The sequence below is a fragment of the Plecotus auritus genome (genome assembly GCF_963455305.1).
Source record: "Plecotus auritus genome assembly, chromosome: 1".
Lineage (NCBI taxonomy): Eukaryota > Metazoa > Chordata > Mammalia > Chiroptera > Vespertilionidae > Plecotus > Plecotus auritus.
The window spans coordinates 47372043-47386800 of NC_137770.1; the positions used below are offsets into that span (position 1 = coordinate 47372043).

The window sequence follows — 14758 nt, forward strand, 5'->3', positions numbered from 1 at the left end:
AAATTGAAAATGCCATATCATAAATCAATAATTAAAATGCATCTAATCCACCTCAACTACCAAACATTGTAGCCTAGCCTAGCCCACCTAAAACATGCCCAGAACACTTACATCAGCCTGCATTTGGGCAAAACCATCTGACACAATGAATACACTGTCTAGTATCGCTTGTTCATGCTCGTGATCACAGAGCTGACTGGGAGCTGGGCGCACGGCCATTGTCCAGCATCACGAGAGAGTATCTATCCTGCCGCGGAGTGCTAGACTAGGAAAGGTCAAAATCCAAAGAATGGTTCCTACTGAATGCATATCGTTTTCACACCAGCGTAAAGTCAAAAACATCATCAGTCAAACCATCATAAGTCAGAAACCGTCTGTATGCAAAGAGATTTATTATCAGGAGTTGACTCATGTGATTATGGAGGCAGACAAGTCCCAAGTTCTGCAGAGTGAGAAAGTTAGAGACAGGAGAGCCGATGGTGCAGTGCAGTCTGAAGGCCAGCAGGCTGGAGACCTAGGAAGAGCTGATGTTTCAATTTGAGTCCAACGGTTAGAGCGAGTCCATGTCCCAGTTCAAAGGCAGTCAGTCAGGAAGGATTCTCTCTTATTTGGAAAAGGGTCAATTTTTTTTTGTTCTATTCAGGCCTTCAACCGATTGGATGAGACCCATCCATGGTGGAGAAGCCAATCTGCTGTACTCAGTCTTCCAATTAAAATGCTCATCTCATCCAAAAACACCTTCATGGACGCATCCAGAATAATCTATATATGTGAAAGCCTAAGCGACCGAACAACTGGTCAACTGGTCACTATGACGCGCACTGACCACCAGGGGGCAGACGCTCAATGCAGGAGCTTCCCCCTGGTGGTCAGTGCGCTCCCACAGCCAACCTCCCGCAGCCCCTCCTCCAGGCCGGCCAACCTCCTACAGCCCCAATCAGCCCTACCACTGGCCAGGCCAAGGGACCCCACCTGTGCACAAATTCGTGCACCAAGCCTCTCATTTTAAATAAATAACTGGGCACCCCATGGCCCAGTCAAGTTGACACATAAAATTAAGCATCACAGTATTTGTGTTTGTTTAAAATACACACCAAGGATTCCCATTGCTGATGAGGGTGTTACAGCAGTAGAGAGAGTAAAGGGTGTGCTGGCAAACAGAGGGGGCCTCATTTTCCTGCCCTTCCCCCTCAGAGTCTAGTCTAGGCCCTGCCAGACATCTGAGCCACCATGAACCACAAGCCCCTCCTCCCAGCCCAGGAAGATAAGCAGGTATCTTCCTCTCCCCTCAGGCAGGTCCCAGGTGAGCGCTCCCCCCACACCTGCCCCCAGCCAGTGCAGCCCCAGGGCCCCCACCCCCAGTAGGAGTTTGCGCTGCTCAGCACTTCCCAGCCCCATCTTGAACACATTAGCCACCATACTCGCCCTGGCTGGTTGAGATTACACTTTCCATGGAGAGAGGGAGAAAAAAGCCTTGCTAAAGAAATAGTCTCCTTTGTTCCCTTGAGTTCTCTGCTCCTCAAGTGGAGCCCCCTCCTTGATGCCCCTGTCTGATTTCAGGAAAGGGAAAGGAAGCCTAGAGAGAAACGGAACAAAGGGCCTCGGTGGGTTTGCATGGAGAAAGGGTGCTGGGAGAGAGGAACAGGTGGGGAGGGGAAGGGGGTGAGAGAGGAGGATCCAGCCCAACTGGCCCCGAGGAGGGCACCGTGTCCCCACGCTGGGCATTGCATGCCCAGAGCTGGGCTATCTGAACAGCCCGGGTTTTTACAATAGTCCAGCTCTGAAACTGACCAGTGTCTCTTCACAGGCTGGTCACATCTACTGTCTGAGCCTCAGATACTAAGTGCCCTTCCAGCCTCAAAAGTAATCACCTCAAAGGTGATCAAAATCCATACAATTTAATTGCATCAAAAGTGAATCATTGAAATGAAAAGAATAGACAGTGATCACTCGATTTCCTGGGATGTGAGGTCCAGGTCTTGCAGCCAGGAGCAAAAAGGCTGGCCAGGGTGGGGATGAAGCATACACCTTGCCTTTCCTCAGTGGTCCATGCTGGTCTCTGGGCTTGGGATCTCCTCCAGGGGCAGGCCCATCAGCTGGAGGTTCCCTCCTTCCTTCCCCAAGCATCTGATGGCTTTTTTCTGCCCATGGTGTCTGCTCCGCCCATCTGCTGGGAAACTAAGCTGTTCACACCTGCCTCCCCAGACACAGCCAGTAAAGCCCCTGCCTCCAGGCTTTCCCCCAACTGTGGCCTGCGGAACCTCCAGAGCCTGCGGGAGCTCTGCCCTGGGAGTCAGGCCACTGAGCACCAGTCCAGTTCTGCACCGTCTCCTCTAAGACCTCAGATACAGCACTTTCCTGCTCCTGGCCTTCCAGGCCTCATTGGTAGGCGATGAGGTTAGCCCAAGGAATCACCACATTCCCCCAGCTCTGAGGTCTGCCAGGCTAGTTACCAGGTAACCAGAAACTTCCGAGTGTAGGGCTCCCTATTCAAATGGTTGTGTAAATGCACATAGAACAAAAGGATTTCTGTTTCCCTAAGGCTGGGCCAGGGGACAGTCTTACACATTCAATTAACCAGAGAAAAATAATGTGCTTGGTGTCTCAGAGTCCACCCATCACTCATGCAGTAAATATGTGCCCCAGGTGGAGCATGAGCTGGGGGATATGAATCTGCTCCTTTCTCATTGGTCTTGGATGCCATGTTCCTCTTGGATGCCATGTTCCAGTATGGTAATATATGGATTTCTAAGAGTAATTTTAACTATGTGCTTTTTTTTTTTTTTTTTTGGCCTTGCACTAACTAGGGTGGAGCCTAGTTAGTATGTTTTTAGTTATAAATACCTGAAAACTCAACTCAATTGGGCTTATACAATAAAAAGTAGTTATTGCTTATATATCAGAAGAGCGCAAGCTTCAGGTACAATTTGATCCAGGGGTTCATAGTATCATCAGGACTTCAACTCCTCCTCTAGATGCTTCTCTCAGCCACACACACACACACACACACACACACACACACACACAATGCGTCAGCCCACACCTCTCATTGTCACAAGGTCACTGCCAGCAGTCCCAGGGCTTGCATCTACATACCAGAGGACAGGAACTACTTTGGTCCCGGAGTCCCAAACAGAAGCCCTGAGATCCACTCTGATTGGGGTGACTTAAGTCATTCACTCACCTGTTTCAGTAACTACAGCCAGGAGATAAGCTGGCCTAGCCTGAAGTAGCTATCATCTCCAGAACTGGGAATGGGGCCAGGCTCCCTGAATCCCATACAGAAATGAGGACTTTTGAGAAGAGGGAAGTGGAAACCAGGGAATCAAGCAATGTTGACTTTAAATGGAAGTTGGGTCACTCCACTGAAACTCTGTGCATGAAAAGCACACAATTTCTCAGCAACCCTTTTTCCAGGATCTAATCTGGAGGCTCCTCTTAGTCCTCAGGCAAAGCCAAAAGCTCCGAAGCTGCTGCTGCTGATTGTGAGACAGAGGGTCACAGTAGCCAGTGGGTACCTCTTCCTGAGAGCCTGGCAGATCACCCTATGCTATGCAGCAGGGCACACAAGAACATCTTGGCCCTTAAGGAAAGATGACACTAAAACACTGGCCACAACAGACAGCAGGGATTAGATGCTGGTTTATGTGGAAAACATTGGGGTAATCATGGAGGGCTTCCTGGAGCAGGTGGGAATTTGTGCTGGATCTTAAAGGACTGATCTCCAGGGTAGGGTGGGCATACCACAGAGGATGTGCAGGACGTGATACGGGGGTATAGAAACAAAATGATTCAGGTTCTATTTAGGTTTATGTTTTATTTGAAAAAACAGGATTGTGGATATTTAATATACAGATTGACAGTTGTTTAATATACACTGGTTTAATTAACATAAAACTTTACACACATTGGAGGCACATGGTACCTTTATTTCTTATAGGAGTAGGCATCCTGAAAGGTTGAGAGACTAAAATTGCCTTGAAGGGTGGAGCCTAGGATAAGCAGAAGTCAGGATGAGTGTCCATGGGGCCTTGGAGAGGGTGTGAGGTAGGAAGCCAGAAACCCCTTCTCTTCGCCTGTGTTCCGCTGGGAGCCAAGGAACCCAGGGCCCAGCGGGACCATGTCCTGCCTTCCTCAGGTGGCCAGATCCACGGTGAGCCTCCTCCCTTGGCCAGGCCCTGCTTAGAGGGCAGCCACCACGGAGGCGGCTTACAGGGCTGTGGCTGAAGCCTGCCACCAATTCTGCCATCCGCAGCAGCCCTGATCCCCGCGCCTCCATGGGAAGGATGCCGGGAGCCCACAGCCAGTGAGTCACAGCACACAGCCCATGGAAAGGGCCCAATGCTCACCACAACCTTTGGGGTTTGCCATGCCGTGCTGGTGCCCACGCCAGAGGGTGTAGGGTGTCCAGTCTCCGTGAGGCACAGCAGGCCCTGAAGCTGCAGATGGCTATATAAGGCTGCGGCCGCAGGAGGTGGCAGGGGCTGCCAGACCCCGGGAGCAATTTGGCGGGTCTCGGTGATGACGCAAACATTTTCCCTGTGCTTAGGCAGTTCTCCCCGCGCAGTGAGACTGAATCACATCCTCAAAACCTCAAGCCCGACAGGCACACGTAATGCCGACACTCAAGAGTGGCAAGGAGAGCTGACCCAGGCCCTTCCTTCATGGCGAAGAGATATTTGGGGCAACACCGGGAAAGCTGTCTCAGGAGAACTCTCTGTCACAAACTGTGGGGCCTGGGTCAGCTCCCTTCCTGGGGCCTCAGTTTCTGCATCTGTAATATGGGGATAATAAGCCCTGTTCTGCCACCTCATGTAGTGCCACAGACACCCAGAGAGACCAGCTCTGGGAGAATGGAGATGGATGTAAGGGCTGGCTCTTGTTCTTGGTCTTGTAGCAAATTCGGGGTCACTAAGACTTGGCAGATTTACTGCCTGAATGTCACATGTTAGCCATTACCAGGACACGCGGCTTCTGGGAAGCCAGCAGTCTTTGTGCATAGCTCACCTTGATTCAACCCCTTCTGTTTCTTGGTGTCCTTTGACATCGGTGACTTCCCACGGTGCCCCTGAGAGGTAGGCAGTGCAGGAATTGCTAGCCCCATTTCGCAGCCAAGAACACCAAGGTCTGGAAAGGTCAATGACTTTTAAAGGTCACAGGGCAAGCAGGTGACCGAATCAGGATGAAGACCCAGCCCCTGGATTCTCAGCCCAAAGACCTCATCCTGTGTTGGGGTCCCTCCAAGCAGGCCAGGGAGCCTCAGAGTCCCAATCTGTAAAATGGGAAGAAATGTGGGGAGTCTGCCTGGTCAGGCTGCCGGGGTGTTTTCTAAGACACGAGGTAGCTCTTCTAGGAGATGGCCATGGTTTTCTCATCTAGAACCTGCTGTGCCTGATCCCCCCAGAGGCATCCTGCAAGCTGTTCCTCGAAGGCACTCCTTCCAGACAGCACACCCCTACGGGCAGGGTGTGCTGGGGGGCACATTCCTCTGGAAGACTCGCTGAACTGTCAGGTTGACCTTGAACACTAGAGCAGCCAGCAAAACGAGCTTGGCGCCTCAGCCGCGCACACTGACACCTCTCTCTCTCTCTCTCTCTCTCTCTCTCTCTCTCTCTCTCTCTCTCTCTCTTTCTCTCTCTCTCTCTCTCTCTCTCATAGCCAAAAATCACATTGTCTAGACAAACAGATTTTATGAGCCCAATTAATTCCTGCCAGTCCGAAATGGGCATGCTTAATAAGTGATATATTTAGAATCCGTCATTATCTGGTTCCCAGGGGAGAAATCTCAGCTCTTATTTCATAGACTCTTAATTTCAAACAGAGCTCTATTAACTCCCACTTCAGACCTAGGCGGGTAGGCGGTAGGCGGGCCGGGGGAGTGTGACCACCAGAAGACACCAAAGTCCTGTGTAGCCTGAACCTCCAGGCCTGTCCCCTCTCAACCCTCTTAAGTCAGAAAATGACTGACTGCTTCTTTGGGCCGAGTTGCCGGGGGGTGGGCAGCTGCTGGGAGGGCAGGGCTCCAGAAAGGCCATCTTGCTCCCAGCGTCTCACCTGTACCTGTGCCCAAACCTCATGGTCATCTATGCTCTGTCCACAGGGCCTGGGAGGCCTCTCGGGCCACGAGAGCTGTGGCACCCCCTGCCCTGCCACGCAGCCTCCTGGGAGGGTTCCATTCTTGAGTCGCTGTTATCACGAGGGCCTGAGCAGAGGAGGCCGCTGCTGGCTGAGAGCTGGACAGGCATCCAATGCCTAGAGGGTCCCAGATGTGCCAGAGGCAGGCGGCGCTGGCAGAGTGGCAGGTGGTCACTGAGGGGAAACCCCGCCTGCCCTCAGGGTTTTGCTTTATATCAGCACTGGGTTTCCGGCTGGGGGTGAGGCAGAGAGGAGGCTTTGGGGAGCCATGGGGGAAGGTGGGATTCTCCCTGGCCTCCAGGAAGGTGGCCCTACCAGGTTTAGGCAAGCCAGGAAGGGGTGCCACTCATTATTTTCTAGAAGCATGTAAGCAAGGTGTATTAACTTGCAGTGGGTGCAGGACAAATTGGCACCAAGTAGATGGCTTACAAAAACAGAGCTTTATTCTCTCGCAGTTCTGGAAGCCACGCATCCGAAAAAAGGTGTCAGCAGGGCTGTGCTTCCTCGGAAGGTTCTGGAAGAGAACCCTTCTTTGCCTCTTCCAGCTTCCGGTGGCCCCAGGCATTCGTTGGCTTGTGGCAGCGTCCCTCTTAGCTCCGCTCCCATCCTCACAGGGCTTTCTCTCCTCAGTCTGTCCTTCGCGTGTCTCTTATAAGGACACTTGCTGGATTTAGGGCTGTTGGGGGAAAGCCCCAAAAGTCTAAATTCAGGATCGATTCCAAAGAACTGACACGTAGCCTTATTCAAATACATAAGAGCTTTAATAGGAGAAGCGGAGAAGCTTACCTACATGGGCAAAGCAGCTGCGCTCCCAGGGGTGGCCGTTGGGAAAAACCCACCACCTCCCCGGACAGGGTCTCTTTTTTATAGGTTGTTAGTAGTAAAAGCATATGGGGGTAGGCACATAGACCACCAGAAAGAATACTGCGTTTCTAAGTTAACAGACAAAGGCAGGTATCCGGACTCTATACATTCATTAACCTCCCTCCAGGGGTCTGGTGTTGATCTTTGGGCGGCTTTCTGGGTAGTCAGCCGAGCCTGAGGCCACAGAGTTAAACAGTCACAGAAGGTTTAACACAGAGTTCACCATATCCCAGACGCCTTTACTGCAGGAGCCATATTAAACCTCCAACGGGGGTTCCCTGCAGGGCCCACGTGGGTAATCCAGGATGACCTCATCCTGAGATCCTTAATTACAACTGCAAAGACCCCGTTTCCAAATAAGCTCACCACAGCACAGGCTCAAGGCCGAAGCCCCAGATGGTTGGCCGTCCCTGGACACTGCTGAGCCCTGCTGGCTGCCTGGCCCACCCTGAGCAAAGGCTTCGTGGCTCAGGGGACAGTCATTAACTTGAGCAGCATGCCCCGCATCTGAGTCACTGACTGAAAGGCTGTCAGGTGAGGTGAGGACTGAGGCCCTGCAGGTAGTGACAGGTGGCAAAGGCTCTATGGCTCCAAAACCATTCCTCTGCCTGAAGGACCACCATTACCACTCTCCTACCATTTGAAAAAACTCATCTTCAACCATTAAGGCCCAACTCAAGCATCACCTCCTCCATGAGGTCCGCCCTGCCCTTCTCTCAGGGACTGCCTCCCCCTCATTTGTTGCTGCACCCATGTGGTCTTCGCCTCCGTGTCTCCACATCCTGGCAAGGGCCTGGAGTGGGCCACAGGCCCCGAGACTTCACACTGAAAGCCCAGCATCCCACCCTGAGAGAGACGCTCCCCCCACACACCTCACCTTCCCCTCATCATTGCCCCCCAGGTTCCAGCCTTTACCAGGAAGGAGCACCTCCCCCAGCATCGTCACGTGTCTTCTCTTCCTTCCCAGGCTCGTCGTAGGTGCTCCGTTGGAAACCAATGGCCAGCAGAAGACGGGAGACGTGTACAAATGTCCGGTGACCCACGGGAACTGCACAAAGCTCAACCTGGGTAACTAGGGCCTCTGGTCTCGCCACAATGAAGCCAACCATTGTGTAGGGCGGGACAGGTGTACAACGCAGAATCACACTGGCTCCTCCCGGCTGGTATCCCTGCCCCCATTTTATAGATGAGAATGCTGAGGCCAGAGAGAGGAAGCAGCTTTCCCACAGTCACACAGCTTGTTCGAGGCTGGCCAGGAATCAAGCCCAGGCCTCCAGTGTCCTAGGGCATTGCTCCTTCTGATTCATCCACTGCCCCTTCCCAGCAGGAGAAAAACGCCTGCTGCCTCCTTTCTGATTTGGGAGTGCTAACAGCCACAGCTAACATTCATACATCTTAGATGATGTTCACGCCTCATCGGGCACTGGTTTCAGCACTGTTAGCTGTGTTGACTCATTTAATCCCCTATAAAATTTAACTATTAAACAAAGGAGGAAATGACTGCATGTGGAGGTGAGGGGACCTGCCTGGGGTCCCCCAGCTAACAAGCAGCAAGGCTTGGATTTCAATCCAGGCAGTCTACTGCCACTACCTAACACCGCCCTTCTGAAATGAAGGCTTTGTTCCTCTGAAGAGCTTGCAGCCATAGGCGGATGCTATGAGCAGCCTCCAGGCCTTCCCAGCCCTTGTAAAATCTGGGAGTGGGGGATGGGGGGTGGGGAAGCATTCCCTAAAGTACACACACCAGTCCTCTAAACCACTTCCACTTTGTCCTAAAGGTCAGACAGTGGCCAGGCCGCCACTTGCTCCACTTGCTTACGGAAGGGAATAAAAGTTCCATTTGGGCTGAGAAGCCCCAGTTCCGGGCCTTGCCCTAGAGGACTGGCAGCCCAGGGCCAGGACCCTCCGCCTCCCCCTCTTCCAGAAGGGGAGCCTGCACCCTAGAGCAGTGGGGTGAGCTCTGTGGGGAGGTGGGGGAGATGGCAGAGCTCCAAGACATAAGCAGATGGATGAAAAGGCCTGCATCAAAGAGAAAGCCCCAAGAACTCGATCTCAGTGGCGGCCCGCGGTGCTGGGCACCCCTGCTGCTCATATCTGCGTCAGCACCACGGGTGGGAAGTTCAAACCCCGGCACAGCCGAGGCCCAGGCTTCAGGAGGAAACAGACTAGGGGGGTGGCGGCTGGCTGGTAGCTCACGGATCCCGGCCATCGCCACTCTGAGAGCGCAGCTTCCAGAACAGGCCACGCTGGGTGTCTCCTCCCAGCTGTGCAGTTTCTTCACCGTGTGCTCACAGCCCCTCTCTGAGCCTCTGTTTGCTTGTGTGCAAAATAGGGAGGGTGGACTCGATGATCCTAGGATTCATTCCAGTCTAGTATGTCCCCCGAACTCTAATGAGCACCTAGTATGTGCTAAGCACAATGCTAGTTACCGGGCACACAGCAGAGAACAAGACTCCAAGGGCCCCGCTGGAGGAGACAATAAGTGAGTAGACAAACTAGGATGAAGGTCAGCCTGGGTTGAGAGAAATGCTGTGTGTGATAAACCAGGGTGAGTGGGGAGGAGGTAGGGAGAGAGGCCTGTGCCTTAGCAAAGTGGTCAGGACAGCCTCTCTGAGCAGGACGGCATCTCTGAGCAGAGAGCATTGAGCAAAGGTCTGGGGGTGAAAAGGAGAAAATGGGACCAGAACATCCCAGCCAGAGGAAGACAAGTGCAAGGCCCTGAGGTGGGAATAAGCTCACTCTGTCGGAAAGAATGGCTCTGTGCCTGGGGCAGAGGGAGCAGGAGGGCTGATGGAAGGTGCAGGCACTAGGGTCGGAGCTGAGCTACCGAGGCCTCCCAGAGAAGCTCCTGGTCCAGGTGGGGACACAGATGCATGAACCGCTCATTTAGTTTCTGCTGTTGCTCCGGTTTCCCCTGTGGACCCGGTTTCCCTGCAGAGGAGGAGCCCCTGCTGGCAGGGAGAAACCACTGGAACCTGAAAACATTCCTGAACCGGGACATAGCTGGGCAGCAAAGCGCTGCCAGGAAGCCTCATCGCAGGAGTGTTCTCTCCCCTCCATGGAGAGCACCGGCAGGAAGACCATCTGTCAGGGTAGCCCCACAGTGGAAAATGCAAGGCAGGGAGACCTGAGTCCTGGGTTTGCCTGGGCCTTTCCAGGCTCTGAGCCCTGCCAAGCCAGGAATGTGCCTTCCTCTCTCCCGGAAGGCCCAGTGCGTCAGTCATTCACACCTCAGTGTGAACGACCACATCGTCAGTCATTCACACCTCAGTGTGAACGACCACTGCGGGTGCTTTCTTCCCAACTCCTGGATGAAGTTAGGGGGACTTTTTGGGTTTTGTGGGGTTTTTTAAATATATTTATATTATTGATTTCAGAGAGGAAAGGAAAGGGAGAGAGAGAGAGGAACATCAATGAGGAGGGAGAATCATAGATCCACTACCTTCTGCACCACCCACACTGGGGATCTAGCCTGCAACCCAGGCATGTGCCCTGACCGGGAATCTAACCATGACCTCCTGGTTCTTAGGTCGATGCTCAGCCAACTGAGCCACGCCGGCTTGGCGAAGTTAGGGGTTTTAATGAGGAGCTGGGATTCTGGAAGGCAGGCCCTGTGTAAGGAAAGGCTTGCGTCCCAGACCCTCACAGAGACCCACTGAGAAAGGCATTGGTCTCCTGGTCACAGAGCGGAGGTAGTGCCTGCCCCAAATCCACGGGCAGCAGAAGCAGCAGAAACAGGACTCGAGCCTGAGTCTCTCTTCCTCCAACACGACGGACTTCCCTGCCATGCCCATCTGCCTCTGGCAGGCGTGGCTCCACAGAGGACTTCTGTTCCTGAGACACGGGAGAAAGTTGCGGGGGGGAGGGGGGCAGGCTGAGGGGAGGGACGTGCCCCTTAAGTAAGTGGAGGGCAGAATTCATCAAGCTGCTGAGGGTGGATGTTGCCCAGTTGGGGCTAGGAGCTTCCTCTTCAGATTTCTCACTACCATCCCAGTGCCAGCACAGCCCTGCCAGCAGATGGGAAGCTCAGGATGGAACCTTGAATATTCTGGGTTCAAGCCCCCACTCTATCATTCACCAGCAATTGCCTTTGTAGAAGTCACTAACCCTTTATGCACCTTGATTTTTTTTTCATCTGTAAAACAGGAATGGGAACTTCTGGGCCTCCCAGGACCAAGAGGGGGTCTGGGGAGGGCACGTGTGGATGGTACTTTGTAAATGATTAAGAGACGGTTTTTTAAAGCACAGTATGACTATTATTTTCTCTCTGGTGCCAGAAAGCAATCCCAGTCACAGCACAGCCAACAGGGGCTGGATTTCAAAAGGAGCCTGACTACCAGCTGAGGGAGCCCAAAGGGGAACAACAACAAACACAGCTGCCCACCCCAGCCACAGCGCAGCCAGGCGGCTGCAGGCCTGGCCTCCGCTCATCTCTGTGAACGCCCACCCAGGCCCCGCGGGCTGTGTCCAGAAGGCGGGCCAGCTCTCCATACCTCCAGTGCCAACAATGCCAAATGCAAACCATGCTCCTGAGGCCTGGAGCCCCTAGAAATCACCCTTCTGCCCAACAGGGAGGATACGAGATCCTCCTCACAGCAGGAGGCTCGGGGCTCAACGAAATGCCCAACTTGCTTCCCCAAACCCTCCCTCCATGTGCCCATACTCATGTGTGCACTCACATGTGTGCATGCGTGCACACACATACACATATACTTACATCCCAACACATGTCTGGGGAACTCAAGCTCACTTCCTTTCCTTCAGTGGCCTGACAGGATGATCTAGTAAAACCTTAACTGACATAATTTATTTAGTAATTCTAATCTGCCACCACCCCCTCCCTACATCCATTTGGCTGATAATCCTGCTCTTTGACATTCTTGGCAAGACCTTTACCTCTAGAAGCCTCTTGTTAGTTGGCTATTTGCTACCCGTGAGAAAGGATCCATTATCATCATCAGTGAATCAGTCAAGCAGGCCCTGAAAGAGCAGGCCAGGGGTGGGTAAGTTTCAGGGCAGGGGGCTTGAAGAAACATATGGAGGAGACACTGCCCAGGGAAAGCCAGGTGGGGTGCCATGGTATGTGTCAGATGGGACACAAGGGGAAGATTGGGGCCCATCGAAGGGCTGGAGTAATGCCGGTGGTCTTGATCCGGCATCTAGAAGGGTTCAGGAACCTGGAGAAGGTGCTGTGCATAAATTAAATAAGAGTCCAGAGACAAAACATAATTTTGGAAGGCATTTTGGGGGGCCAGACAAGCTTGGCTAAAGAAACCAAGTTCTCCTTGTCTCAGGACCCTTTGCTTTTTATTAACACAATTTGTCCTAAGGCAAGGTAGATATACACATCAAAGCATAGGGTTTTGTACAGAATCCATTGTCAGATTGGGGAATTGCCTTCGGCTGTTCAGGTATTTGGCCAACAGGCAGCAATAACATGTAGACTGAGATGCCCTGAGCTGTCTGGCAGCAAGCAATCAATTTATGTATCCTTTTCAGGGTTGGGGAAATGCCTTTAGCCATTCCCAGATGACTCAGCCCTGCTGACATGCTGGAATTGGCTTCCGGCACTGGAGGAGGGAAAGCTCTGGACTAGGAGATGGAAGGCTCTGCCATGTGCTTCCTGTGTGACTTTGGGCAGGTTGCTTAGCCTCTCTCAGACTCATTTTCCTCATCTCACAGGGAGTTGAGAGGAAATGATTAGACCATGTCTGAGCAAGGCCTTAGTAAACCAGGATGGTCTGCATCAACGTATAGAGAGAAGTGGGGAGGACTCACTTGGCACCAGCCCTGCCACAGGCATCTCCGGTGGCCAGCGGCCGCAGCAGACTCTGGATCAGGGGTGGGCAGGGGGGAAGGGGCTGCAGGCTGAGCTTCTCCCTCCCATCTCAGGAAGGGTCACCCTATCCAACGTGTCCGAGCGGAAGGACAACATGCGCCTCGGCCTGAGCCTAGCCACCAACCCCAAGGACAACAGCTTTTTGGTAAGAGCCACCTGCCCCTCACTCTCTCCAAGCCCCAGCCCTCCTGTCCCATGGACCCTCCTGCCCCATGGACCCTTCTCGGGACCAGGAGAGACATGGGGTGACTGTGTCCTCACACGCACCCTCACTCTATCCACCAGGCTGCTGCCCACTTACACCACTCTGCTAGCTTCCTGCCTGGGCCACTCTGGCTGCTGTGCCCTAAATTTGGGGGGCAAGGGACAGTCCAGACAAGAAAAAGGGTTGATCCCTTTTACACACATATCCTGAGGGTGGGAGACAGAAAGCCTGAAAAGGAACAAAAATAAATAAAGGCCAACAGCCCAATGGGGGGCCTAGCCCTCTGTCCAAGACAGAGGCCGAACCTCTGCTCCAGGTTTGACCAAAGGAATAGGACACACCACACACCCTAAAGAGACTTGGAAGGGAAGCAAAAAATGAGTGAACACAGATTTACTACAACCAGGGAAAGGCTACCAAGTGATGGGCCACCTGGACTGCTCAGGACAAGAGGGAAGGCTTCCCAGGGGAGGTTCCTGTGGTTTTTTTAAAGAATAAACAGGCCTTAGCAATGAAGAAAGAGGCGAGGGTACTTGGGCTGAGGTGATAAAGACATCCATTGATTTTAACAATTATTTTGAGCACTCTCAATACACTGAGCCAATGCCAGGCACTGGGACTCAGCAGTCAGCAGAGCTCCTGCCCCCTGCAGTTTACATTCTGGTTTGAGGGAACAACAGTAAGCAAATGAGTGATGTAAACAGGATGCTGGGACAGAAAGGCAGCAGCGGGTCATGCATGGAGGTCTCTGCACCCTGCCCAGGTGAGCAGACACAGGCTTTGCATGCAGGTGGCATGAGAGAGGGGAACTGCCTGCTCCTAGCCACCACGTTCCAGTGAATCACCATGACTTTGGGTGAAGCTGGGGGTTCAAAACAGGATCCTCTGGGACTTATTCCTAGAAACTCTACAAAAGAGGATTTTAGAAAAAATTACCAAAGAAAGCCCAATAAAATGCGTCACTCACTGTAAGATGGGAGGGCTTGTGTCACTCTTTGTTCTTGTCCATCAGTTTATTTCTGTTGACAGATGAGACGTCTGGGGTCTGGAGCACCAGACACTAGAGCAACAAGATGACTGGGATGCTCAGGGACTTGAGGAAAGCGTAGTGGCTCTGCTGGTGCAAGTCCTGAGATGCTCATTGATGCCCTCTGGGGCCTCTGTGGGTAGGCTGTCCCTGGCATATAAATAGCAACTTTTGTTAATTCATTAACTCATCTATTCACCCTTCCACTCATCAGTCCTTCCCAACCAATCGTCCATCTCTCCATTTATCTATCCATCCATCCATCCATCCATCCATTCATTCATCCACTCATCCATTTGTAGATGTATCCACCCCCTCATCCTCCATTCTTTCATCCATCCCTTCCTACATCCATCCATCATCCATCTATCGAGCCATCCATCATCCTTCATGTATCATCCATCATTCTTCATGCATCATCCATCATCTAGCATGCATCTTCTATCATCCACCCATCCATCCATCCATTCATCATCCATCATTCACCCTCCCATTATTCTCCCCCTACTTCCAAAAATAACTTATAGCAGTTTCAACAAAGGCTACCAATAAAACCAAGCCTTTAAAATCTGAGTAAAAATAGAAAGCTAATTAAATGAAAGGATTGTAAGTAGAATAATTATTCCTCAAACCAAAGAAAATTGCAGCACAAAATTTAGCCCTAGGTTTCCCAGAAGCAGGAGAAAAA

At 52.4% G+C, this 14758-nt stretch overlaps 1 protein-coding gene across 1 annotated transcript in view; it reads left to right on the forward strand.

The window, feature by feature from the left end:
• The window catches only part of ITGA11 (integrin subunit alpha 11), a 116071-nt gene that overhangs the window by 46164 nt on the left and 55149 nt on the right, over positions 1-14758 (forward strand). The window contains exons 3-4 of the mRNA XM_080667661.1: positions 7967-8067; positions 12892-12983. Coding sequence (XP_080523787.1) covers positions 7967-8067; positions 12892-12983 — 193 coding nt within the window. The remainder of the gene's footprint in view (positions 1-7966; positions 8068-12891; positions 12984-14758) is intronic.